This window comes from Cimex lectularius, unplaced genomic scaffold (genome assembly GCF_000648675.2).
Source record: "Cimex lectularius strain Harlan isolate CLEC.00 unplaced genomic scaffold, Clec_2.1 scaffold8, whole genome shotgun sequence".
NCBI classification, from domain to species: Eukaryota; Metazoa; Arthropoda; class Insecta; order Hemiptera; family Cimicidae; genus Cimex; species Cimex lectularius.
The window spans coordinates 2878640-2904636 of NW_019392656.1; the positions used below are offsets into that span (position 1 = coordinate 2878640).

Consider the following 25997-nt stretch of genomic DNA (forward strand, 5'->3'; position numbering starts at 1 on the left):
GATACCTCATGTCATGATGACCTTTAAATTACAAATTACAGAAATAAAGGACAAAAAATCTTTAATCACACTATTTTGAACATAGACTGGGCCAATCTATTTTTTTGTCGTTTTTAAGTAATAATAATTATAAGTTTTTGTAGCTTTTTTTTAGTTATTTGTGAGCTAACAGGTCCAGCTGCAACTGTCGTATCTCTTGATTTACACCCACATTTTAACAATTAATAAAATTTTATATTATGAATTAATAACATTACTTAATAATTTAAACTGAATAGTAAACATTTATATTTAGGCATGTGAATCTAGCTGAAAACAACAGTGAAGCTTTCGTCATCAGTATAATCCTGAAAGAGAAATCAAAATAAAAAAATTGAGATGAAAACCAATTCAAAATTAATTTAGATTATAGTTAATATTTTTATTTGTCGTTTCTATGGTGATGATTTTCGGTTTATTTGAAATATCTTTGATATTATCAAATAATGTTTTCCTTAAGTGGTAAAACTGGTATAATCGTCGCTGCAGCTGCAGCATTAGTTGGTGCGGCGAGTTGGTTTATCGGCATGAAATACTGGAGAGATGATGAAGAGGAGATAGAAGAAGGTGTGGTTTATGATAAGCAAGGTAATAAATTTTCATTGGAAGAACTAAAAAATATCAAGTTGGACAAAATCACGGATAACTGCAGTGGAGTTAATCGCCAACTTAAAGAAGAATTCATGGATGTGCCGATCAATGAAATAAGGGCGATTCTTGGCAATGAACAATTAGAAGATGTATTTTATGCAGTTGGCCCTTTTTTACACAAACATGGGGGTTTGCCTGCAGTGCATAAAGCACTGGAAGACTATGGAGATGTCGTGGAGCGGACCAAATGGTATGCTTCAGCAGTCAAGGCAGGAATAAACCCGTAAGCATCTTTTACACTGTTTCTTTTTTTTATATTCTTTACCATTTTTTAATACAATTATTTTTTTCGTTTCAGCTATTTGTGAACAAGCATTGTCTGCAGTATCTTTTGGCTTAATCAAAATTTTGCTTTATATTTTTGTATTAAATTATACAAATTAAAATAATTTTTTTTCATCCATTGGTTTTTTTATTTTTTGTTTATTGAATATTACAAGTACCAACAATTTTGGTAAAAAGTAATAGTGTCACTTAGAAACATCCTCTCAAAACCTAAAGACAAAGTTGACAACAGTTGTACGAACTGAATTGTAATAATTGCAAAATTAAATATAAAGGACAAAGCGACAGAGAAATTAAAACGAGAGCTGAAGAACACTTGCTTAAAACGAACAAATTTTTCTGAATTTAAGGACCATCTGAATAAAACAAAACACAATTTAAATTTAAATTTAAGTTCAACAAATGTATTATTTTCATGTTAATCCTTTATAAAAGTGTTGGTTAAATTTAGTTCTTGTTGAACATTTTCTATTTCATTTTCATCATAAAAGTTGTTTTTTTTTTTGCTAGGAAAAATTATTAAGAAAAACCACAAAACTTAGTACATCAGCAAGGCATAAAGTTTAATTAATGTGCAATATTGTAAGTGATAAATAAATACAGTTGAAATTAGATAATATATTTATATATATACAACAAAAAGATTGGATTAATTTGAGAAAACATGAAACTAAAGCTCGTCTTTTTGATTTCGTAAAATTTTTGGTTGAAATGAGACCACATTCGACATGTTGATTGCTTTCAACCTCATCGCTTCTGGTATGGGCTTTCCACCTGGGTCCGCATCACTCAGCATTATCCTTGCTATCACATCAAAACTGAAAAGCAGAGACAAAAAGTCATTTGATCTTGTTAAAAAGTGTAGGGGTCTTACACTTCAGTCGTGACTGATTTATGAACCGGAACATCTTTCGGTTTTCTGAAATCGCATTCTAGGTCGAAGGCAGCGTCTCCGGGCATGATGAGATAATCATCGTGCTGCACTATCAGTACATTCTTGTACAATCCGCCTTCCTGAGGAAAATATGAAAATTAAACTCGGTTGGGAAGGCGATGGGAGGTGTCGTACATTTTTCGTCTTGCAGTCGTCGAAAGGGATGTTCATCCTGAAGTAGGTGCCAGATTTGAGGTCTCTGAAACAGGGAAGCTTTTGGGCCGAATAGCTACCCCTGGTGTAAATTACCCCAGAGAAATCCTCTTCGGTCACGATAGTCACCTCCATGTGTTCAGCGGCACACTTCAAATCAACCCTCTGGTAGCCATCTGTCGTCGGGCCAATCACCATCTCTTCGCTCATATCCTTTTCCCATATTTCTTCTAAAAATAAAGTAAAAGAAATCATATATAAGATTGTAAACTGCTGATTTTCACATAGAAATTACTGTTAAACCGTAAAGAGTTTAGTATAAAGTCACACACACTAGGGGTACTACTTCATAGGGTGAGGCAAGACACTGGGTCATCCAAAGTACTATCATGGTGACAGCAATGCCATGCACTGACTAGCCAAATGTGTGAAAAAAAGGGTTAAGTTCAGTCAGAATTGTCTTATTAGAGTTGAATTATAAAATCATAAATAATGATAGCCTGATAGACTGATCCGTCTGTTTTTGTTGCTTATCTAATTTATATATAAAGTTTTCAGTTGAGAAAAATCGACAAGGTTATTACAAAAGTCCTATCATTGTCATAGATTAAGAAGAGTTGCTTTTTAAAGATAAATTACCATCAACTTTAAAGACCTCAGTATAAAGTCAAAATGTCAGGGATAAAAGCAGGGTAAGGCAAGGCTACAAATAGTCAAATGTGAACGATGTTCTCACAGAATTGCCCTGTTACAAGTGATCAGAGTTGCACATTTGGCTTTTAAAGATCTCTACATCAGTAGGAAGCTTTTTACAGTTGGATTTCTAGCGCAACACCTTTTGTAAAGATTGCTGCGCTTCTCAAGATGAAATGATATAAGTTACACAGGTGAGTTTGCATAGAGTCAAAAATATGGCAATCTTTAGTAGTAAGTAGTAAATTAATGTTTACATTTTGAATGTCAGTAGCAATTTTTTGTTTAAAAAAAAAATCAATATGTTAATAACTTTTTTAAAAATTAAAATTCCAGAGGGTATATTTTGAGAAAATAAGTTTTGGAGGGAAGTATAAATCAAACCAGATTTTGAAGCTGTAATAATTAATAATTAAGATAAAAAATAAACAAAAAATAACATTTCATATAAAACATTTAATAGCCAAGTATAATTTATTATTTTTTAATTTATGACTGTTTTAAAATTAAAAATCTGAGACTGTTTCCGGTGTTTGAGTGGCATTTGTTAAACGTGTTCCGCCCCCTCTCGCTTGTCTTGTTCCGTCATAAATGAAATGTTTTACAAGCGTTATCCAGCGGTTTTAAGAAAATTTGACTATGGTAAAGAAATAAAAAATTGAAAAATCTCGAGCCCAGATTTTGGCCCAAGTTCCAAATTACAACAGTTTTGCATTTTGGACAAAACTTTGTCAATGACTTACCAGCTCGCGTGACACTGAAAAGAACCGTGATCGGGATCAAGGTGGAGAACATGACTGAATCACCAGTGAAGACCACGAGGCGGAAGTCAATGACCTACCCGTTCTACCTGATGAACTTTGGGGGGCTTAGTTTAAATTGTCTTATTTTTAAATTACATTAAAACAAAGTTATGAAACCCTTTGTGAACCGTCTATGTTAAATTTGTACGATATCGCCCAGAAAGGATGGTGATGTGATGGGAGGCACATGATTTATATTTTATAATGGCCATTCATTATTGAAATTTCTAGGGTTTGTTTTATCGTTATTGTTATCAATAAATAAAATGTAAATAATCTGAATAATAAGTAATTATCACTGTTTGACAGATCGATTTGATAAAATCGATATTTTAATAAGAATGCTACTTATTTTCTAAGCTAGAAGCAACCGTTAAACTCTTACAAAAACACAAAACAAATAAAATATAAAAAGTTAAAAGTTTATCATTTTGAAAGACGAGAGAAGTGATAGGAGTACCAACAGAAGTTCGGGGACGGGGTAAGCTTTTTTACTATTGCAATTAAAGAATCTGAGCCGAGGATCATCAAAAATTTTAAGGAATTTTTAAGAATTTTCTCAAGTCTTTTCCTGTAAGCACTTGAATTACTATCCCACCAAACTCACTGAGGATAAAGAAGCAACACATTGTAATATAATAATACATTTTTAGGGGGGCGTGGGTGGCCGCAACGGTGCCCCCCCCCCAAAAAAAAAAAAAAAAATTTAATTTACAAAAACAGTTTAAACATAGAAACATACAATATATAAAATATAACAATATAAAAGCAAAAATGGGAAAACAAAGCAAAAAATTACTTGATTATTAAACAACCTGTAAAATAAGAAAATAGCTGAAAAGAATGTTTCATAAAAATTTACTTAAAAAAAGATAACATTTATCAGTTATTTTAAATTTTTAAACTGCCATTGTAAGATAAAATAACATATTTGAACTACTATATAAATAATATTAGAGCAATTACATTTTTACATTGTACATAGAAAACAATTACATAAAAATATGTTGATTAATTAAGTAAAAATAAAGAGTATTTTGGGCATATTTAGATGAATAATATTCAGTAAAATTTTTAATTAGAAATTATATAAAATTATATAGAACTGCGGAAATAATGTAACATATTTTGAACTATTATATAAATAATATAAGAGCAATTACATTTTTACATTGTACATAGAAAACTATTACATAAAAATATGTTGATTAATTAAGTAAAAATAAAGAGTATTTTGGGCATATTTAGATGAATTATATTCAGTAAAAATTTTAATTAGAAATAATATAAAATTATATGGAAATAAACTGCGGAAATAATGTAACATATTTTGAACTATTATATAAATAATATTAGAGCAATTTAAATTTTTACATTGTACATAGAAAACAATTACATAAAAATATGTTGACTAAGTATGTAAAGATAAGAGTATTTTGGTCATATTTAGATGAATTATATTCAGTAAAATTATATAAAATTAAATATAGAAATAAACTGATCAAAAATGAATAGGAATATTGCCAATTTTGAAGTACTTACTTTCTCTAGCATTTTAATTTTATTTTTATTATAAATTACAATCAAATTTATTAGAAATTATTGTTTTTTACTGAGGGAAAATTTAATTAAGGGATTTTGAAAAATAACAAAATAAAAGGTTTTAATTCCATAATTTTGTTTATTGGACGCAATTATTTTGGCTGGATTTAAAAAAAAAATTACGATTTGGCGTGGACTGTATAAAGAAAAAAAGAATCAGTCACTGAAGGGTCGTAGTGATGTTGGTCCTGTTGCAACGACCTATGGTACAGGACGTGAAGATGGGAAATTTGGGAACTATTAAAGGAAAATTTAAGGGGCATATGAGAGCCGAGAAGAGGTTTTGGTTCAAATAGATTCGCACTGGGAGACAGAGAAATCTGGGAAAAAGGACGGAGGGAGAGGTTTAGGAGAGGACTCAAAGGGTCAAGGTGCAGGGCCTCTATGTTGCTCTGGCCAAAACACAATAATTTGTTTAAATAATTAATACTGTGTATAATGTCCTCTGTTAGCTAAAACCTCTGTTCACCTGTTAGTCGTACTGTTAATAGGGTTGTCATTTCATAATGAATTCCACTCCATAGATGTTGCGATGCTGCACTCAGTTGTTGCAGGCCAACGCATCCTACATGGGCTCAATGGGATTGAGGTATGGAGACAATGGGGTGAAGGGCAGATGGGATTATTCCCAGGTTTTCAAAACATTGAACAACTCTGCCTCTACGAGGTCTGGGATTGTCACCCAGAAATCGGAAATTCCTACCAATGAGATGTGTGGTTTGAGGGATGTATTCCTCGATAATTTCTTGGGCATAACGGACTGCGGTGAGGTCGCCTTCGACAATATGGAGTCCAATTCGTCCTCCGCTGTAAATCGCAGTCCAGAACATCTGTTGAAATCACAGTTTCATCATTACTAAATCTCAAACTCAATTTTATTTTGAGAAACACTTTTAACGTATTTTCCGTTGATATTCCTCGAGGAAAAATCTTTCACGATTAAACGGAAACCAAACTGGCGCAAAATTTAGGTCAAGATTGCACAAAAAATTGGTCAATGAAGTATATTTTGCTTTTAAAGTTTTCGTACTTTGCCTAGATGCTGAATAACAAAATAAGAAATTATTCAATTCATTAATTTCGTGGATTAATTAAGGTTTTTAGTTGAGATTAAAAAGGTCAATGGCAGGAGCGGGATTCGAACCCACGATTTTCGGGTAGATACGCCGCTGCTCTACCACTTCTCAACTAAAAACCCTAATTAATTGTAATATATTAATTGGTCAAGCGGACCACGAAATTACTGAATTTAATGAATTAAAATGAAGTATACTTCACTAATGCTCTCCGTGGCCATTTCATTTGTCGCCGAGAATCAAATAGATTACACGACATTTGAAAAATGGCAAAAAGGAGGGAAAACTCATCAGGTGGGGTTGAGATAGGAAGTTGATGTCCGAGTGGATCGAGGTCACGATAGCTCAAGTGGTAGAGCCGCCTATCTAGCCGAAGATCGTGGGTTCGAATCCCGCTCTTGCCACTGACTTTTTTATCTCAACTAAAAACCTTAATTAATTGTAATAAGAAATTATGATCGACTTGGTCCGTCTGTTCTCGCTATTTATTTATATCTAGTTTAAGCCTGACCTTACAACTGTGGGAAGTTTCCTAAGTTACACAATTACTTCCAATCTGGTAGTTTTCGAGCTGATTTTCTTTTGAGAAAAATCACCTCTGACCTGGTAAGACCTCATTACAACTGGTAGGTCATGTTTTCGCGGCTTATCGCCTAATTAATTTTTTAATTGTGGGTAATCTACTAGGTATTTACAAAAGTCCGATCATTCTTTTAAAAAAGTATTGCTCTTTAAAGAGATCACTATAAGAAGGGCGAGGCAAGGCGCTGATTAGCTATATATCTCCAACGATGCTAGGAAGGGAGTAGTATATTTTTGTTTTAAGGATTGTCCACAAAGCGTGATTTTTTTTTTTAAATTTTGACCTATCTTAGCGACACCTTGCTTACGGTCCATTAGGATGATTTTGTGCCAATTTTTGCAGAACTGTTTGTTTTGAATCTTTGCACAAATCGTGATGAATTTTGAACAAACATTGCGGAATTTTTCTACAATGCGTCATTTGTTGAATAGTAGGAGAAGAATTTTCACTTCTACTAATTAAGCACCTTGAAAAATGGTGTTTCCATCATCGACACGTTTGGCCGGGTAAAGTGAAAAGTTGATGAAGGGTATGTCTATATAAATCTATAAAAACAACGAGACTTATATCAAGGATTTGGGCAGTAATTCAATTAAAAAGCTTGTCTAGCCGGATTGACTGCTTTTTGTCTGAACTGAGCCCAGTATAGCCGAAGGACTGACAAACTAATGTCGTAATATTTGCCAGTCCTTTTAAACATTATCAGCGACTGTATAAACAGCTTAAGAAGATCTACTGGAATTTGATTCTAAAAACTTCCTGGGATTTGTTTACTTATTTCGAGAGTTACCTTCAAATTTACGCTACAAACAGAAGCCCTTCATTAGTATTCAAAAGACAAGTTTTAGGCGTGTATGTTTGTTTTTTGCCATAATAGCACCAGCTGAAAAGGTTATGAGTACACATGTTTCACGGACAAACGATTTATTTTATAATCATTCAAAATTTCAATGATACTTAAAAAATATGCTTCAAAAGAGACATCACGAGCATGCTAGTGAGCCCGGCGCGAAACTACCCAAGACTGTTCGCCTATCTCCGGGAGAAATTCCACTTGGCCGGATTCGTCTACTTCGGTGTCGCGTTGTGCTATAACACGTACTGGAGTTTCGACTATGACTTCGCCACCTCCTTGTTCGAATCCGTGAAGTTCTATCCCGCCTGGGTCTCCTTTTGTCAGGTCGTCTACTTCGGACTGGGAGTGGTCATCGACTTCTACGAAAGCTCACAGAGACACGAAGTGAGACTCGGCGTGAAGATCTTCAGGGACATTCTTGGAGCTTGTGTCGCCTTCCCGTCCGCCTTGTTCATCTTCGGCGTCTACGTCAAGGTGGACCACGACCAGGAGACGTACTGGGCCCTGATGGACGAGCCTTTCGAAAACTACACTCTCTACCAGATGATGTGCTTACACCCGGCCGTTTTCCAGCTCGTGGACGCAGTGCTCTCGAGCAAAAAGTATCCATCCTGCTTGGCGTCCTTCTTGTACGTGCATTCCTTCTGCGGCTGCTATTCCGCTTGGACCTGGTCGATCTATCTGTACTTCAATTACTCGATCTACCCGTTCTTGGAATATTCTGAAAACGAATTGAACATCGCCTTCCTCTTCATTGGGGGGCACTACGTCTCGTTCTTGATAGGAAAAGTCCTCAACATATTACTATGGAGCAGGCATGTGAAGTGGAGAAGACATTTCTCGTATCAAGAGGCCCGTCGGCTCTCTGATTGAATTCCTAATGAAGTCTCGTGTTGTGAAATAGTTTTTTGATCATATGAAAACAACAAAGAAGCGAACAATTAAAAACCTCATGCACATATCTTTTTCATCTCATGTACAATTAAAATTACAAATTTGAGCTTAAAAAATGTTTCATAAGTTCATTTAATAAATTCCATATTTTCATGTTGGAACTATCGACCACATTTTCACTCATGAACACTGGATCGAGCTACGGTATTGAAAGAAAAAGCGAATTCAGCTGTTACTACCAAGCTTTCGACCTACTTTAAGGTCATCATCAGGATATATATATATATATATATATATATATATATATATAATACGAATAATCGTACCGAGAGAGAGAGAGAGAGAGAGAGAGAGAGAGAGAGAGAGAGAGAGAGAGAGATGTGGACAAATAATTTAATTGTAATGTATAATTAAAAATCAAAAATTCGATTCTCGCCTATAGCCGAGTTGAAGTAGGGTGTCTTCTATTAAATTTTCACACTTTGAAAAAGGAAACGAAAACTAAAAAGAGAAGTGTCCCGAAATAGAAAGCGTCTTGAAGCCTCTACAAAGTACAAGTAGATAAATAGCCCTTAAGTGTACAATCAAATAGCTACACTGCGCAATCTTGGCATTGATCCTTTGGTTGTTGGTTGGCCAATCCCAGTTTCAAAAAGGTGTCACCTTGGCTAGAAAAGGATTCTTCAACGGTATAATTATCACCGTCACCAGTAACAGTGAGTGAGCGAGATAAGAGAGTGAGAGGGGGAAGAAAGAGAGAGAGAGAGAGAGAGAGAGAGAGAGAGAGAGAGAGAGAGAGAGAGAGAGAGCGAGAGATTAATGATTTATTTATTCTGGCAAAATTTGGTTTACATAAACCACTCTTACATTTAAGGAGATTTACACATGTTTAGTACAACTTATTATTTAGCACGTACAGACACTAAGTTGAGACGAGTTATTTTTATTTCTTTTTTCAAATATACTTTCTATAGCTATATAATACAATTCTTTCACAAATTCACATATACACATTTTATCTTACAACAATACATCACAATGGACCTAATGGATTATCTCAAACGATTGGACTTCTTAAATTAATAAACTAAATTATCAATGAACAACTATTTGTATTTTTAGAAAAAGGTACTCACATTAGTATTTGTCTAATAGTCTTAGTCTATATTTATTTCTAAATTTACTGTTGCTTGAAAAAATATATTTTCGTTTAATTGATTATACAATCTTATGGATTTCAGATAGAATGAGTTATGATACATGTTTGTTTTACATAAATGAATAACTATTTTTGAATCAGAGTGCCTGCTTTCATTTCTGAAAAATATATATTTATTACAAAAACTTTCAGGTACCTTTAATCTCAAAATACTAGATAACATGCTTAATATTTTGAATTTTTGCATCTCTTTAACTGTTAATACAGATAATTTCTTATCATTTTCGTACACACGATCATCAAATTTTATATTAAGTATGTATCTTAAACACATATTTTGTGTGACTTGGAGATCTTTAATGTTTTTATAATTCAGGTTCGACATTACTTGTAAGCCATAGTTTAAGTAAGGAAAAATAAATACTTTTACAATACATTTTTTAAATTTTTTTAGAGTAATAGTTAAATAATTTTTTAGCCTATACATTTTAGAATAGATAATATTACAAATCTTCTTTACTTGCCAATCCCATGATAAATTATCTTGTACAAGAAGACCTAATACATTAACATTTTTGGCATAAGGGATTTTTTCATTATTAGCTCTTACTTCGGGAGAGAGAGATAGAGAGAGATAGATAGATAGATAGAGATGGAGAGAGATAGAGAGAGAGAAAGGGAGAGGAAAGAGATAGAAAAGAGAGTGTGAGAGACGGGAGAGAGAGAAAAAAGAGATAGATAGATAGATAGATAGAGAGAGAGAGAGAGAGAGAGAGAGAGAGAGAGAGAGAGAGAGAGAGAGAGAGAGAGAGGGATAAAGATTGAGAGAGAGGAGATAGAGAAGATTGAGAGAGAAAGAGAGAAAAAAGAGAGAGAAGAGAGGAAAGAGAGAGAAAAGAACGTCTAAGAGACGGGAGAAAGAGAAAAGGGAGTGTGTGTGAGAGAGAGAGAGGGGGAGAGAGAAGAAAGAGAGAAAAAAGAAAGCGGAGAGAGAGAGTGAGGGGAGAGAGAGGAAAGAGAGAGAAAATAGAGTGTGAGAGAAGGGAGAAAGAAAAAAAGAGAAAGAAGAGAGAGAGAGAGAGGAAAGAAAGAGAAATGGGAGTGTATGTGAGAGAAGTGAGAGAGGAAAGAGAGAGAAAAGGAAGTCTAACAGACGGGAGAGAGAGAAAAAAGAAAGCGGAGAGAGAGTGTGAGGGGAGAGAGAGGAAAGAGAGAGAAAAGAGAGTGTGAGCGACGGGAGAAAAAGAAAAAAGAGAGAGAAGAGAGAGAGAGTGAGAGGAAAGACAGAGGAATTGGAGTGTATGTGTGAGAGAGAGAGAGTGAGGGGAGAGAGAGGAAAGAGATAGAGAAAAGAGAGTGTGAGAGAAAGAGAAAAAGAGAGAGAGAAAAAAGAGAGAAGAGAAAGTGAGAAAGAAAGAAGAGTGTTTGTGTGTGTGTGAGAGAGAGAGAGTGAGAGAGAGTGTGAGTGCGTGAAAGAGGTTTCTACTATGAAAAAGTGACAAACAAAAACAATAATATAAAGATATATTCATATATCGCTAAAATATATTATATGAATGGAGTATTATAATATTATTGCAATAAAATGAGAACGATAAAAATTGTAATCAGTAGAGAGTGAAGTAGGTTACTAGAAAATAGAACGAACCATACACGGTTAATAGTAAGAGATTGAGTGCAAAATATAAGATATATATATATACAGGTTTGTCAGACGAAAAAGGAAAAGAAAGATAAACAAATTTGCTTTCGAGGAGTAACAAACTCAGTTATTTTTTGTTTTGAAAAATTACGGCGAAAGATAATAATTTCGGTTTAATATATTTAATTTAGAAAAATAATAAAATATAACTATATTTTATATTGCTTGGTTGATACTTTCTATGTTTTTCATGGTATTGTTGAATTTCTTTTTCTTTTGAAATTTTCTTTTATTATAGTATTTATAATGTTCTTTTCTTACTTTGTAACAAATTATATAAGTTATTACATAAAATATTGATTGATGGTCCATCTTCACTTTCCCTTACAATTTGATGAAGGGTCAGAACAATTTTTCATTTGTCAACAATGAAACACGGATTGAATCATGATCGTCGGGCGGAACGATCGATCTCCGTCCTCGACTGAAATCTCGAGGTCGAAAAAGTCACCTCGTCAAAAATGTGCGAAAATATTAATTTCCAAAAGTGTTTCCAAAATGGAACTTCCTCCGGTTTTGGCAAGGTGAATGGATCAGCGACCCAATGTTCTGTGTCCGTCTTGATTGGCAGGTCTTGAAATTCATATTTGAAATAATTTCCTAGATGTGATAAAAGGGTAATAAAACACGATGAGCTAAAATTACACTAATTACTGCATTGTCTTTCCTGACCTCTATATAATTAATACTGCTGATTGCAACCATTAAAAATTCAGAAGTAAACATGTTAATAATTTTATTTGTTTGATTATTCGGAAATCGTGAGATGCGGTTTGGTAAAACAACAAAAATTTTTTGGTAAATAAAGAGAGGTTTTGTGGCTTATAGAATATTTATGCTTATATGCTCCAGTAAAATACTACTTTCAAAAAATGGGAGAATTAACATCAATTATGTCCAGAAGAGATAGAGACAACAGAACATATCCTGTGCAATTGCCCTGCTTGGAAAAAGCTATGGTGAGCCCTGAGAACAATTCTTTACTTTATCAAAAAATCGAAAATCTCCTAGGAAAACCATTACAAGAGATAATAGTGCGCAGTTGGAAAAACTATTAAATTCACTAATTTTGTGGTCCGCTTGACCAATTAATATATTACAATTAATGAAGGTTTTTAGTTGAGATAAAAAAGTCAATGGCACGAGCGGGATTCGAACCCACGATCTTCGGCTAGATACGCCGCTGCTCTACCACTTGAGCTATCGTGACTTCGATCACCTCGGGCACTAACTTCCATCTCAACCCCACCTTTTGAATTTTCCCTCCTTTTTGCCATTTTTCAAATGTCGTGTAATCTATTTAATTCCCGCTCATGACATTGATTTTTTTATCTCAACTTAAAACCTTAATTAATTGAATGTTATTAATTGGTCAAGCGGACCACGAAAAATAGTGAGTTTAACTTATGATTTTTCCTTCTTGAAGGTAGGATAATAGGTCATCTCAAAAAAACCACAACCACTTTTTATCCACAACGTTCCGGATTTATTTTAATCCTTAACCTGAGGTTCAAAATATTAAAACGTTTGTTCGTAGTCTGAATAAGTACCACACTGGCTCTTTTTTAAAATAAACTGTTATAAAATATTAATGACTAAAGACCACTGTTTTAACCATTACGTTAACTCACCTGAGGAAGGATTAAAATAAATCCGAAATGTTGTGGATAAAAACCGTTTGTGGGTATTTTGACGACCATATACAATAAAAGGTTCCCAATTCCCCAGGGAACCTGAAACTCGCTACTGGGTCCGAGAACCTTTCTTAAATCAGGCGGCATGCCTACACGCTCTCTGTATGGAGCCAAGGCTCTATTATGTGGGCCACATCGAGCAACCTTTCTCTGCATAAGGGGCACCTGTTCTCATTTAAAATTTCAAAGTTGTACTCGCTCTGAAGTAACCTGACAACAAATATTTTCAAATAGGGGTAAACATTTGTAACAGGACTAATAAAAATTAAATTCGTATTTTTGGTTTTTCGAAAACGTAACCTCTTCAAGAGAAATTCAACCGGGCCATCTAAAAAAGGACACCTTTTTGGATTTATCCCTTACATCCTGAGGACTAATTTTTGGAATTTTGGTACGTGGAAAACACAGGGGAAAAAACCCGAATGAAGTATCAATGCCATTCTGTTGTAGTTCAAATACCGTGCCATAATTTTGGTCTTCTTTAACCAATTTAAAATCTGATTGCGCTATCATTTCAGAGTAAAAATATTCTTTAAAACAGTGATAAATAAAAAATCACTTGTAGAAGCTTGAAAAGCAAGAAATGCTTACTTATTAACGCTCAAGAAATTCTAATAGAATAACAAAAGTGCCGACGAGAATATTGAAGTTTTAAAACCTGTTTTTTGACTTTAATTCAAGCAATGAGACAAACAAACATTTTAAAAGTTAAATTACAAATTAAAAACACTATTATAAATACAAATGCAGTACATTCTTAACGAATTATACAGATTTTTTTTTATTTAGCTGCCCTCAGCGAATAGCATGCATATTAGTACACGTTTTAAAGACTGTCGATGTCCTTTTTAGTTACGTAAAAGGGAAAAGGGCGTTGCAAAAATAAGCAAATGATCCGAAGCCGTCTTGCAAATGGAAAACAACCGGAGAATCCGTTACTACTGTGAAAATCGGGTTTTGAAATGCACCGACAACACCGTTTCAAATTGGAACGTAATGTTTTTTTCAATTTTAAAATACGCGCTCATCACTGTAAGGTAAAGGTCCCGGGTTTGAATAACCCGACATACTTACAAATGGGCTTGGAAAAAAAGAAGAAAAAAAAAGAGGCATTAAATAAAATAAAAATCGTGGGTGTAAAAAAAAATAGAATTTATTTTATTTCGTATTTTTACTTGTCGTTTCTATGGTGATGATTGTCAGTGTTATTTGAAATATTTTTGATATTGTCAAATAATGTTTTCAATAAGTGGTAAAACTGGTATAATCGTCGCTGCAGCTGCAGCATTAGTTGGCGCGGCGAGTTGGTTTATCAGAAGGAAATATTGGAGGGATGGTGAAGAGGAGATAGAAGAAGGTGTGATTTATGATGAGCAAGGTAATAAATTTTCATTGGAAGAACTGAAAAAGATCAAGTTGGACAAAATCAAAACTAACTGCAGAGGAGTTAATTGCCAACTTATAGGAGACTTCATGGAAGTGCCGAACAGGGAAATACAGGCGATTCTTGGCAATAAACAATTAGAAAATGTTTTTTATGCTGCTGGCCCTTTTATATACAAGAATGGTGGTTTGCCTGCAGTGCATAAAGCACTGGAAGACTATGGAGATGTCGTGGAGCGGACCAAATGGTATGCTTCAGCAGTCAAGGCAGGAATAAACCCGTAAGCACCTTTTACACTGTTTCTTTTTTTATATACTTTTATTTATTTATTTTAATAATATTTTTTTGGTTTCAGCTATTTGTGAGCAAGCATTGACTGGAGTAACTTTTGGCTTAAATCAAATTTTTGTTTTATATTTTTGAATAAATTATAGAAATTAAAACAATTTTTTTCATCCATTGGTTTTCTTATTTTTTTGTTTATTAAATATTACTACCAACAATTTTTGTAACAAGTCACTTAGAAACATCACAAAATCTAAAAACAAAGTTGACAACTGGTCGTAAAGCAGGGTTTACGAATTGAATTGTAATGATTGCGGTATTAAATATAAAGAACAAATTTCAATTAATTAATCTCTATTATTATTATTATTGGTTGAAGAAAATTTAGTGTCACGAGCGGGATGGTTCACTGGTCCGAGTGGATCGAAGTCACGATACCTCAAGTGTAGAGCAGCGACGTATTTAGGCGAGGGTCGTGGGTTCGAATCCCGCTCGTGACACTGACTTTTTATTCCAACCAAAACCTTACATAAAAAGATTAATTAATAAAAAAAAAGTAATTTGGTTAATCAGATAACTAAATATAATGAATTTTATTTTACATTTTCTAAATTTAAATAAAAACGGCTTTAAAACTGAATTTCTTTATGCTAGGTACATACATTTCCTACTTGTGACTTCGATCCACTCGGACCAGTGGTTTGAGCAGCGGCGTATTGAGCCGAAAGGTCGTGGGTTCGAATCCTGCTCGTGACACTAACTTTTTCCTTTCAACCAAAACCTTACACAAAAAGATTAATTAATTGAAAGAAGTAATCAGGTCAATCAGACCACTAAATATAATGAATTTTATTTTACATTTTCTAAATTTAAATAAAAAGCGGCTTTAAAACAGACTTTCTTTATTTATGCTAGGTACATAAATTTCCTACATAAATGTTTATTTTTCATTCGATTTATTAACTAGTAGATCTTTTATTTTTTTTTCTCTCTCTCTCATTCCTAAATGAAGAAAAACTAATTTACGGTAATAATTTTTGCAGCCAATTAAACCCCATTATTACACGTGCTCATATCAATCATAAAACATTCGACTGTTACTTATGTGAGGTTGTTTTTGTTTTTGTTCCCTTGCTTGGCGTGGGCATTAATTACGTTTCAAACCTGAACCCACACATTGCAGCAAATTGGAATCTGTTTTCAATTTTTTTTTAAAGTGTACATATATTTAATATATTCCCATTTTTTTAACGATTTGTCAATCGTCATAATGAGCCATTTTTATTGGGATTACAACTCATAAGACGCACTTATGGCATTTAATAACAGTGCGAATACTGATGATGGTGGGCGATTGAGTAATCGCATAATGCTTCCTTTGAATTTTAATCATCAGGATTGTGCAGTTTAAACGCGTCTTTGTTGTACATACTGAAATAATGAAGATAATGTGAGTTCCATTTGCGTCAAAGGAAGCTACACATTATTTATGTGTCTTGAATTTTCTCGATTTACTCATAAATTATTTAACATTGGAAAAAAGTGATCTAAGTGGAACATTTAATCTAGTTTGTAAATGAATATAAAAAGAAAGATGATTTCAATGTTAAAACTTTATTCTTTGATCGTTTCCGAGGAGAGAGACATAAATACAATAGAAAACGAGTACTATTTGCATCTCATCAGCACCACTAAGTGCACACGATTATCGAAATTGTATTTTCGTTTCTCACCCAACTTTAACCTTGGGGGAGCCGAATGTTAATAGCCGACAATGTTCAATTATTGTTTTGTAACGAAAAAACAAGACAACCGGCAAATAGTTGGCCCAGGGCTGTTTTGAACAGAAGACGAGGGAAAATATATACATTTTTAAGATGACTCACAAGAAAATGGCAGAAATTTTGAGTTAGTCTTTGGTTGAATATACCATAAGAATATCTTTAATATATATTCCAATTTTTATAACATGCCTTCATCAAACGATTAGTGGAAGTCATTTTACTTTATTAAAAATTAATCCATATATGTTTAGCGGTCATAATTTACCATAGTAATTATTTCAATAAATACTCTTATTATCTAAGGTCTTGATTGAGATAAAAAAGTTACTGTCACTGCGGGATTCGAACCTACTCTGCTCAGAGCAGCGGCGTATTGAGCCGAAGGTCGTGTGTTCGGATCCCGCTCGTGCACTACCTTTTTCATCACAATCAAGAATAATTAATTGAAAATAATTAAAATCATTCAAGAAGAATATATTTCGATAATGATTATTTGGCACGCTTTATTTATAATACCTGCAGGTTTAGGTCATATTTACTTTTCTTACGTCAATTGTCGAGTTCGGTGACAAACAAAATGATTATGGAACATAATATGTATGTTTTAGTAAAATACTAAATTTAATCAGTTTTACTAAATTTAAAATATAGTACAATAATACAATATATTTGACCTAACTTAATTCTGCTATAATTTCAACTTAGAATAACTATAATTAAAAACAAAATTATGAATAAACATAGAATCTTGAAGAAGATACGCAAAGAAAAAAAAATTAAAAACGTGAAAAATATATAATTATATAGTAACCACATTCGTGAACGTATTTATAAAGGAGTATTTGGTAAAGAAAAAGTACTAAATTTAAATTGAAAACCAAAACAACACATAATAAAAAAGTAAGATTTTTGTAAATATAATTTGATAGGCGCAGGAGATGATTGTACATATTTTGAAATTAGTATTTCTTTTATGTGAGAGTGAGAGAGAGAGAGAGAGAGAGAGAGAGAGAAAGAGATAGGGCGAGAGAGAGAGAGAGACAGAGTGAGAGAGAAAAAGAGAGAGAGAGAGAGAGAGATAGAGAGAGAGAGAGAGTAATCAGGCAATTATTTCAGAATTTGGGTTGTACTTTTGCAAAATAAAATTCAAAACAAAATAAAATAGGTAATACTAATTCTTTAAAATTTTATGTATATTTCAATATAAAAGAAGTGAAATTGAGAGAAAAAGAGAGAGAGTATTCAGGCAATTATTACAGAATTTGGGTTGTACTTTTGCAAAAAAATAAATTCAAAACAAAATACAATAGGTAATACTAATTTTTTAAAATTCTATGTATATTTCAATATAAAAGAAGCTAAACTGAGAGAAAGAAAGAGAGAGAGAGAGAGAGAGAGAGAGAGAGAGAGAGAGAGAGAGAGAGAGAGAGAGCGAGAGAGAGAGAGAGAATAAATCTGAAAAAGAGAGAGAGAAGCAAAGAGAGAGGAGAGAGAGCGAAACTGACAGAAAGAGAGAGGAGAAAGAGATAGGAAAACGAATAAGTGAGAGAAAGAGAGTAATCAGACAATTGTTTCAGAATATGGTAACTTTATTTTTTTAAATTTTATGTATATTTCAATATGAAAGAAGTGCAAAAAATTTACTTCTTAAAAGACAAAATATTATACCTTGAAAATATTATATTTATAAATAAAATGAATTGTAATCAAATAGGCACGTAATTAAAAAATTACAAGTAATAAACGATTAAATAATCATTTTTTACCTGACTGATTTGTAAAATTCCAATTTTTTTTTTCAAAGAGGCCCAACTAAAGGAAACAAATAACAGGTAAATACTAAGTAGTTTGTTTTTTTCTTAAAGTTCAAAATGGAAAGGTAATTGACTTCAAATCATAAGACACAATGTCCAAATATTTTAAAAAAAGTAAGACGTTGATACATTCATAGATTATCAATAATTAAGACAATATATAATTGTACTTTATTGTGATTTTTATAATTCTGAGGCAAGAAAATATAGGACGTGTTGGTTTTGTTTAGAAAAAAAAACAGCTATACACCAAAAACTTGAGTTTAAGATGTTTTTCGGAAATTTCATTTTTTTAAAGGAAGAAATGTAAAAAAATAATGGAACAGTTCATTCGTTCATTTGTTGAATTTATTTAATTAGATAATTGCAGATAAATTATCAAACATTGCTGTGCATAGAAATAATAATTTAAAAAAATGACTGTTTTATTCCTTAAATAGTTTGTTATTTAAATGTTGTTGCATATATAATATACTACTTATAAATATTAATTTGTATAATATTGTTGGAAATTTCTAAACCCATAAACAGGGAAACAATTTAAACAATGGAAAACTACTAACCTGTTTGTTTATTTCTTGAGTTCAGTTCAACAGGGACAGTTAATTGTCTGACATTACAAGACATCTAGACATCTTTAAAAACCAAGAAATAAATTCATACATCAACAATAAAATCCTAATATTTTTTTTTAATATAGTAGTATGTTTTGTAGTTTGAACGATTGGACAATCTTTTTTTGGTATGAAAAAGTTTGACTTGTCCCATCATTTTTTAATTACCTAACTACGATGGATTTAAAGAATAAATCACGATAGTATCACTCCAAAGGTCACCTGTAGCATAGACATATTTTAATCAGGTAGGCCATTGGTCAACAGCAAGCAGTATGCAGCTTTTCATTGAAAAGTTCTCGGTTTCCATCACAAGACCATTTTGAGGAAGTCTCGGAAACGCATAAATATTAATTAATTCCATAAAGATTAATTAATAGAAAAATGTCAATTGGTCAATCGGAACACGAACTGCAATGGATTTAATAATTAAACTGAAGTATATCTTCACGAAAGCTCTCTGTGGCCATTTCGTTTGTCGCCGAGAATCAAATAGATTACACGACATTTGAAAAATAGCGAAAAGGAGGGAAAATTCGGTGAGGTTTAGATGGGAAGTTGGTGTCCGAGTGGATCGAGGTCACGATAGCTCAAGTGGTAGAGCAGCGGCATATTAAGCCGAAGGTCGTGGGTTCGAATCCCGCTCGTCAAACTCATTTTTTGTCTCGCCCAATACCTTTCATAATGATTAATTAATTGAAAAATGTTAATTGGTCAATCGGATCACGAACTGTAATGGATTTAATAATTAAACTGAAGCGTCACGAAAGCTCTCCGTGGCCATTTCATTTGTCGCCGAGAATCAAATAGATTACACGACATTTCAAAAATGGCAAACAGGAGGGAAAATTCAATGGTGGGGTTGAGATGGGAAGTTAGTGTCCGAGTGGATCGAGGTCACGATAGCTCAAGTGGTAGAGCAGCGGCATATTAAGCCGAAGGTCGTGGGTTCGAATCCCGCTCGTCAAACTCATTTTTTGTCTCGCCCAATACCTTTCATAATGATTAATTAATTGAAAAATGTTAATTGGTCAATCGGATCACGAACTGTAATGGATTTAATAATTAAACTGAAGCGTCACGAAAGCTCTCCGTGGCCATTTCATTTGTCGCCGAGAATCAAATAGATTACACGACATTTCAAAAATGGCAAACAGGAGGGAAAATTCAATGGTGGGGTTGAGATGGGAAGTTAGTGTCCGAGTGGATCGAGGTCACGATAGCTCAAGTGGTAGAGCAGCGGCATATCAAGCCGAAGGTCGTGGGTTCGAATCCCGCTCGTGACACTGACTTTTTTATTTCAACTTAAAACCTTAAATTAAATAAGTTAAACTGTTGAGGTCGAAATATAAGAAAACATCGTCGTCAAAATATTTGTGTTTCTGAATGTATTTATTAGAGTGAATGGGGGAGGGGCTGATGGTGAAATCGTATCCCTATGGCCACTCGAGCTGTGCACGAGACTTGGGTTGAAGGGGGAATATTTAAAAAAGTACCCCCATCGACCCAATTAAATTAGTTTGAATTAGTTATTGAATTCAGGTTGATGGTGGTTTAATTGAGTACACCATCTCCAAATAGATTGAAAGCAATGTATATAGGTGTGAATGTATTTATTTGTGTGAACGCGTATTGAATGTGGGTTGTTAGATTTCGCATGCGTTCGGGGTGGAATGACCAAGCTGTTTCTTTTGTTCTTAATGTTCGAAAAACGTAAATATACGTAAATATAGTATACAAGCAGCGGCGTATCTAGCCAAAGGTCGAGGGTTCGAATCCCGCTCGTGACACTGACTTTTTTATCTCAACTTAAAACCTTAAATTAAATAAGTTAAACTGTTGAGGTCGAAATATAAGAAAACATCGTCGTCAAAATATTTGCGTTTCTGAGTTTTGTATGAGTGAGTGTATTTATTAGAGTGAATTGGGGAGGGGCTGATGGTGAAATCGTATCCCTATGGCCACTCGAGCTGTGCACGAGACTTGGGTTGAAGGGAGAATATTTAAAAAAGTACCCCCATCGACCCAATTAAATTAGTTTGAATTAGTTATTGAATTCAGGTTGATAGTAGTATATTGAGTACACCATCTCCAAATAGATTGAAAGCAATGTATATAGGTATGAATGTATTTATTTGTGTGAATGAATATTGAATGTCGTTCTTAGATTTCGCATGCGTTCGGGGTGGAATGACCAAGCTGTTTGTTTTGTTCTTAATGTTCGAAAAACGTAAATATACTTAAATATAGTATATAAGCAGCGGCGTATCTAGCCAAAGGTCGTGGGTTCGAATCCCGCACGTGTCACTGACTTTTTTATCTCAACCAATACCTTCCATAAATATTAATTAATTGTAAAATGTTAATTGGTCAATCGGACAACTGCAATGGATTTAATAACTACTAATGTTCAAAATGTCAACAAATTATGGCTTATATTTTTCAGGTATGAGGTGTTTTATATGCACCTATAGCATATTGAATTTGTGGTGGGTTTCGTTTGGGGGTGGTGCGTTTATTTTGTCCATATGACGATTTTTTAATTTTTGCGGAATTTGCTATTAATTATGCCAAAGTTGACAAACTCATGGCCATTCGATGCAACTTGTTCGTTCATTACTGTTATGGTAGATGAGCTGTGTAATATCAGTTTTATCTTTTATTATCGAGAAAGGATTAATGTGATATTCTTCCAAATCCTACATGTAAACCGAACGCTGAGATATTTATGATTTGTTGTATGCAATCAAGTTGTCCTAGGTGTATAGTTGTTTATATACTTTTGGACGGGAAAGAAACATATTTCAATTTTTTATTCAACTTCGATTAAATCTTGAAGTCATCGCGGAATTTCCTGTTTACTATTCCAGGTAAAAATTCTAATAATAAGCTATGAGTTTGTGCGGTTTTGTTTACTTAGAAACAAAGTAGGGACTTTGAGTAGTTATATTCGCGAAAGCAAGGGCAAGTTCCTGGACTTCGGGAACGCCGATTGTTGGTAAACAAGTTTGATTACGGTCTCACCGCTCACCTGGGCCGATGTATGATGCTGGGTTTTTCCCAGGACGTTCATCCAACCGCATAAACCTTTTCCACCGGGCCGACCCGGAGGGAAAAACCGGCCCTAAAATGCTCAGGACAGTGATTCTTTCGGCCATTGACGTCAAGAATTTAATCCTCGACTCGTATGACTATCTGTTTAAAAAAGTTTATTATAAGCTTATTATTATTATATAGTAGGCTTTACAAGCTGTAAGTATTCGACCTTTTGAAAATCATCGTCCAGTATTTATCAAAATTGTTATAAATAATCAAAGTTCTTCGCGTTGGCGAACTCTTGTTTCATGATAGAATTTTTTTTATTCTATGCAATGTTTTATCTTAATTTACTATATAATAAATTATTACTGTTTATTTCAAATATAATTTTAATATTTTGTAAAATTAACACAGTTGATTTATCCGGGGCTTCTTTTCGTTTGAAAGTTATAGGCAAAGGTTCGTCCTTTATCCTCCGAAGACACAAAGGATGATCTCAAGTGAACTCAGCCCGTGGGCCTTGGATCGCATTTTTAAAATACCGGATAGGAGAAAGTGCTTCTGGTTACATAACATCAAGCTAGATCGCTCATATCCCAGTCGCCCACGGCGATATTTTGATTATTTTATAGCTTAGGACAGCCATGAAACAAAAGATTTTGAAGAACGAAAATAAAATCAGGGTCTTAAGTTCCCATTCTGCGAATCAGGATCATCTTTTCAATTTTATAGCATTGTAACAGTTAATGTACTAAGATTACCATAAAAAATAGACCGTGTGTCTTTTATGCTGCCCGATTTCGGTGTTTGTCCGGATATTCTATTTCCATCATCTCTCGGCTCTTTTTTGAATAACTCAGCTGTGCAATGGTCGAGTTATCATAAGTCCTCTTGATGGATTTAACTCAATAAGACGAAATTGGTCGCATTGGTTGAATTTAGGGATTCGTTTGGGATTCAGTAAATGGCCCCAAGCTCCTGTTATACAAACAAAGCTCATCTCTGAATAAAGAGCCAAGCCTCTGGAAAACTCAGTTTGAATTTTAAACGAGAGGCAATTTCCTCGTTGTAAATTTTATGAGCTACCCGGCTAGAATAATCCTAGTTCCTTAGAAGAATCCGAAAAGAGTAAAACGCTGATAGAACGAACGAAAATCTTCTTAAGAATCCACGATTATAAATCCTTTAAATTTCGTTTATACAAAATAAAACAAAATATTTTATTATTGTTTTTATGTTCAACTTTAATTCTGACTTTCCATGATAAACGGAGTTTCTTTTATGTTAACAATCGATCGTCCAATGTTTGTGATATGAATTCGCGTCGTTCTGTTTTCATCTTAATTTCAAAATTTAAAAATATTAAAAAATTATTCAATATTAATCTCCAGCTACTCGTTTTCCGTGGTTGTTTTATTGAATATAATTAGGTGCTTAATTAAACTTATTCAACCAATTAATTTGTTTATTTCTTGCTATGCATTAAAAAAAAGTAAAAATTTACAATGTAAAATGTAATAAATCAGAAAGCAATCTGTGGTTACTAATTTTTCGTCATATAAAAAGAATAATTGTGAAGTTTAAAACATGATTTTTGTGTAAAATTTGATTTCCAAAATGTTATTAATGTTAGTTTAAAGTTTGTCAGTAATTTTAAATTTTTGATTTTTCATGATAAACGGACTTTCTTTTATGTTAACAATCGATCGTCAAATTTTTGTGATATGAATTCGCGTTGTTCTGTTTCCATCTTAATTTCAAAATTATCCCATTTCATCATGTAAAAATGAGAAAAAATATTCAATATTAATCTCCAGCTACTCGTTTTCCGGTTGTTTTATTGAATATAATTAGGTGTTCAATTAAACTTCTTGGCCTATTAATTAGTTTATTTCTTGCTATGCATATAAAAAAAAAATTTGCAATTGTAAAATGTAATATAGTCAATGTAACCAAATCAAGTACATATTGATGTTGAGATGAAGTTTATTTATTAATTTAAGCACTAGTTAATTGTTTATTTAGAAAGCAATCTGTGGTTACTAATTTGACGTCATTATCAAGAATTACTGTGAAGTTCAAAACATGATTTTTGTGTAAAATTTGATCTCCAAAATGTTTATTAATTCATTAGAGTTCGTTGTCCGATTGACCGAATAACATTTTTCAATTAATTAATCTTTATATAAGCTATTGGTTGAGATAAAAAAGTCAGTGTCACGAGCGGGATTCGAACCCATGACCCTCGGCTAAATACACTGCTGCTCTACCACTTGAGCTATCTAATGAAATGAGATGGCTTTAACATTATCTTTTCTAACATGACATCACAGGTCGCCACCAGTTCGACAAGATCTCTGAACCAAGGTTCTTTTCAATTAAATACAATGCTATAATTTTGGTCCATCTGTATCTTGGCAGCTTTAGTACATTTAATTTTTAATCAGTTTAATTTTGAAGAAGAAAATCGAGTCAGATTAGACTTCCAGATAAACAAACGCAGACGGGCTCTAGACTGGAAGGCGAAACAGCTTCTTTAAGAACATGCGAACCTTATTAACAGCGTCATTGTTTTGTCTTTTTTAATTAACAATTTCAAAGTCCAAGAATTGAATTGTAAATTGAAATGTCAATTTAAAAAAATGTTGTTCTTCCGTTATCTTTTTTCCAAATTTCGTTTCTTTCTTATCTTTTTTATTTCAATTAGAAATCTTAGCTTTCTTGATTTTATTTTCTTGGAATTTTTTTATATCATATAATTTTTTAAAAATAATTTGAGTCTATAGAAGGTGAATATAAATAAAAAAAATGTGTGGAACAGTTATTTTACTATGCTTCTTCTGCTATCTTTCTTCCAATTTCTTTTCTCTGTTTTGTCTTTTTTAATTAACAATCCTTCGTCTTTTATAGTTGAAATGTCAATAAAAAAAAGTTTCCAATTATTTTTGTTGTTGTTCTCTCGTTATTTTTTACCAAATTTCGTTTCTTTCTTTATTTTCTAAATACAATATATTTTTATGTTATTTTTTAATATATTTTATACGATCAACCCAGTCCTATTTAAGTTTAAATATTATTATTAGAAAAGACGTTTGCAACTATTTTCTATTATTATTTTGTTCGGTTGTTCATTTCTTTCATTTTATTTTTTCATAATTAACAAGTTTAAACGAAAAATTCTGAGATTTATTTGTTATTGACTTTACTCTATTAAGCAAAGTATTCTTGGACATTTCTTGTTTCTTTTTGTGGTCTTATTGCCGATCTAACTTTAAACAACCTTGATCCGCCATCATTACATTTACAATTTCATATACCATATATTTATGGTAAAATCAACCTTGTAACTTTTTTTTAACTGTTGTTATTCGATTGTCTAGAAAGTAGTAAAGAAAGAGATTTCAATGAGAATGAAAGTGTTAATTTATTTGTTAATTTATACCGATCTCAATAAGGATTATACAAATGGGTACAAAGGAATAAAAACAAATTTTTTTAAATAAACTATTTCAGTACCTATTTGCATTGAAATAACTCAATATTATATTAACTTTAAATTTCAAATAACACAACAAATATTTCTCTACTTATATTTTCAACATCAAAAAGCTGTCTAGGAATTAAATGTTTAGTTAACTTAATTATTTCAAACGCGACAGGTCCAGTTCTGCAGTTGTTCAATTCATAAGAAAGGAGCTTAGTTCGGCCAGTATTTGAGAGACTTTTATTTTAATTGTTCAGCCAGTTTTAGCTGTTTGCTTTATACCCCGAGTTTTGTTGTAATTCAACTGCTAGTGAAAAGTCACCACCGAGTTAATTACGTAGAACCCTTTCGAGACACTACTCGGTGGCGTAATGGACAAATAAAACTCACCCCTGAGGGACTTTTCATAGTCGACACAGCCGGAAGCGAAGTACGGGCGATCGTTCACACGGGAAAGTGCCTTTCTCTC

At 33.0% G+C, this 25997-nt stretch overlaps 3 protein-coding genes across 6 annotated transcripts in view; 2 read left to right on the forward strand and 1 right to left on the reverse strand.

The window, feature by feature from the left end:
* The first annotated feature begins 452 nt into the window (after window positions 1-452).
* Window positions 453-14911, forward strand: LOC106669625. 3 transcript variants are annotated; one of them, XM_024224693.1, is made up of 3 exons: window positions 453-627; window positions 14590-14788; window positions 14864-14911. In XM_024224693.1, the coding sequence occupies exons 1-3, from the start codon at window positions 486-488 to the stop codon at window positions 14871-14873; spliced, it is 351 nt and encodes a 116-aa protein (XP_024080461.1). In that variant the 5' UTR covers window positions 453-485; the 3' UTR covers window positions 14874-14911. The 3 variants fall into 3 exon arrangements, with proteins under 3 accessions (XP_024080461.1, XP_014254694.1, XP_014254693.1); XM_014399208.1 differs by lacking the exons at window positions 14590-14788; window positions 14864-14911 and adding an exon at window positions 989-1027 and having other exon boundaries at window positions 453-913; XM_014399207.2 differs by lacking the exon at window positions 453-627 and having other exon boundaries at window positions 14272-14788.
* LOC106669608 lies at window positions 1630-22188 on the reverse strand. 2 transcript variants are annotated; one of them, XM_024224691.1, is made up of 4 exons: window positions 22037-22188; window positions 2045-2292; window positions 1850-1989; window positions 1630-1793 (listed from the first exon to the last, which is right to left on the reverse strand). In XM_024224691.1, exons 1-4 carry the CDS (start codon window positions 22161-22163, stop codon window positions 1646-1648), a joined length of 663 nt encoding a protein of 220 aa, XP_024080459.1. In that variant the 5' UTR covers window positions 22164-22188; the 3' UTR covers window positions 1630-1645. The 2 variants fall into 2 exon arrangements, with proteins under 2 accessions (XP_024080459.1, XP_024080460.1); XM_024224692.1 differs by lacking the exon at window positions 22037-22188 and adding an exon at window positions 5630-5670.
* The window catches only part of LOC106664583 (fatty acyl-CoA reductase wat-like), a 44637-nt gene continuing 40420 nt past the window's right edge, over window positions 21781-25997 (forward strand). Inside the window, exon 1 of the mRNA XM_024224689.1 lies at window positions 21781-21875. The gene's annotated coding sequence lies outside the window, so the exon portion shown is untranslated. The remainder of the gene's footprint in view (window positions 21876-25997) is intronic.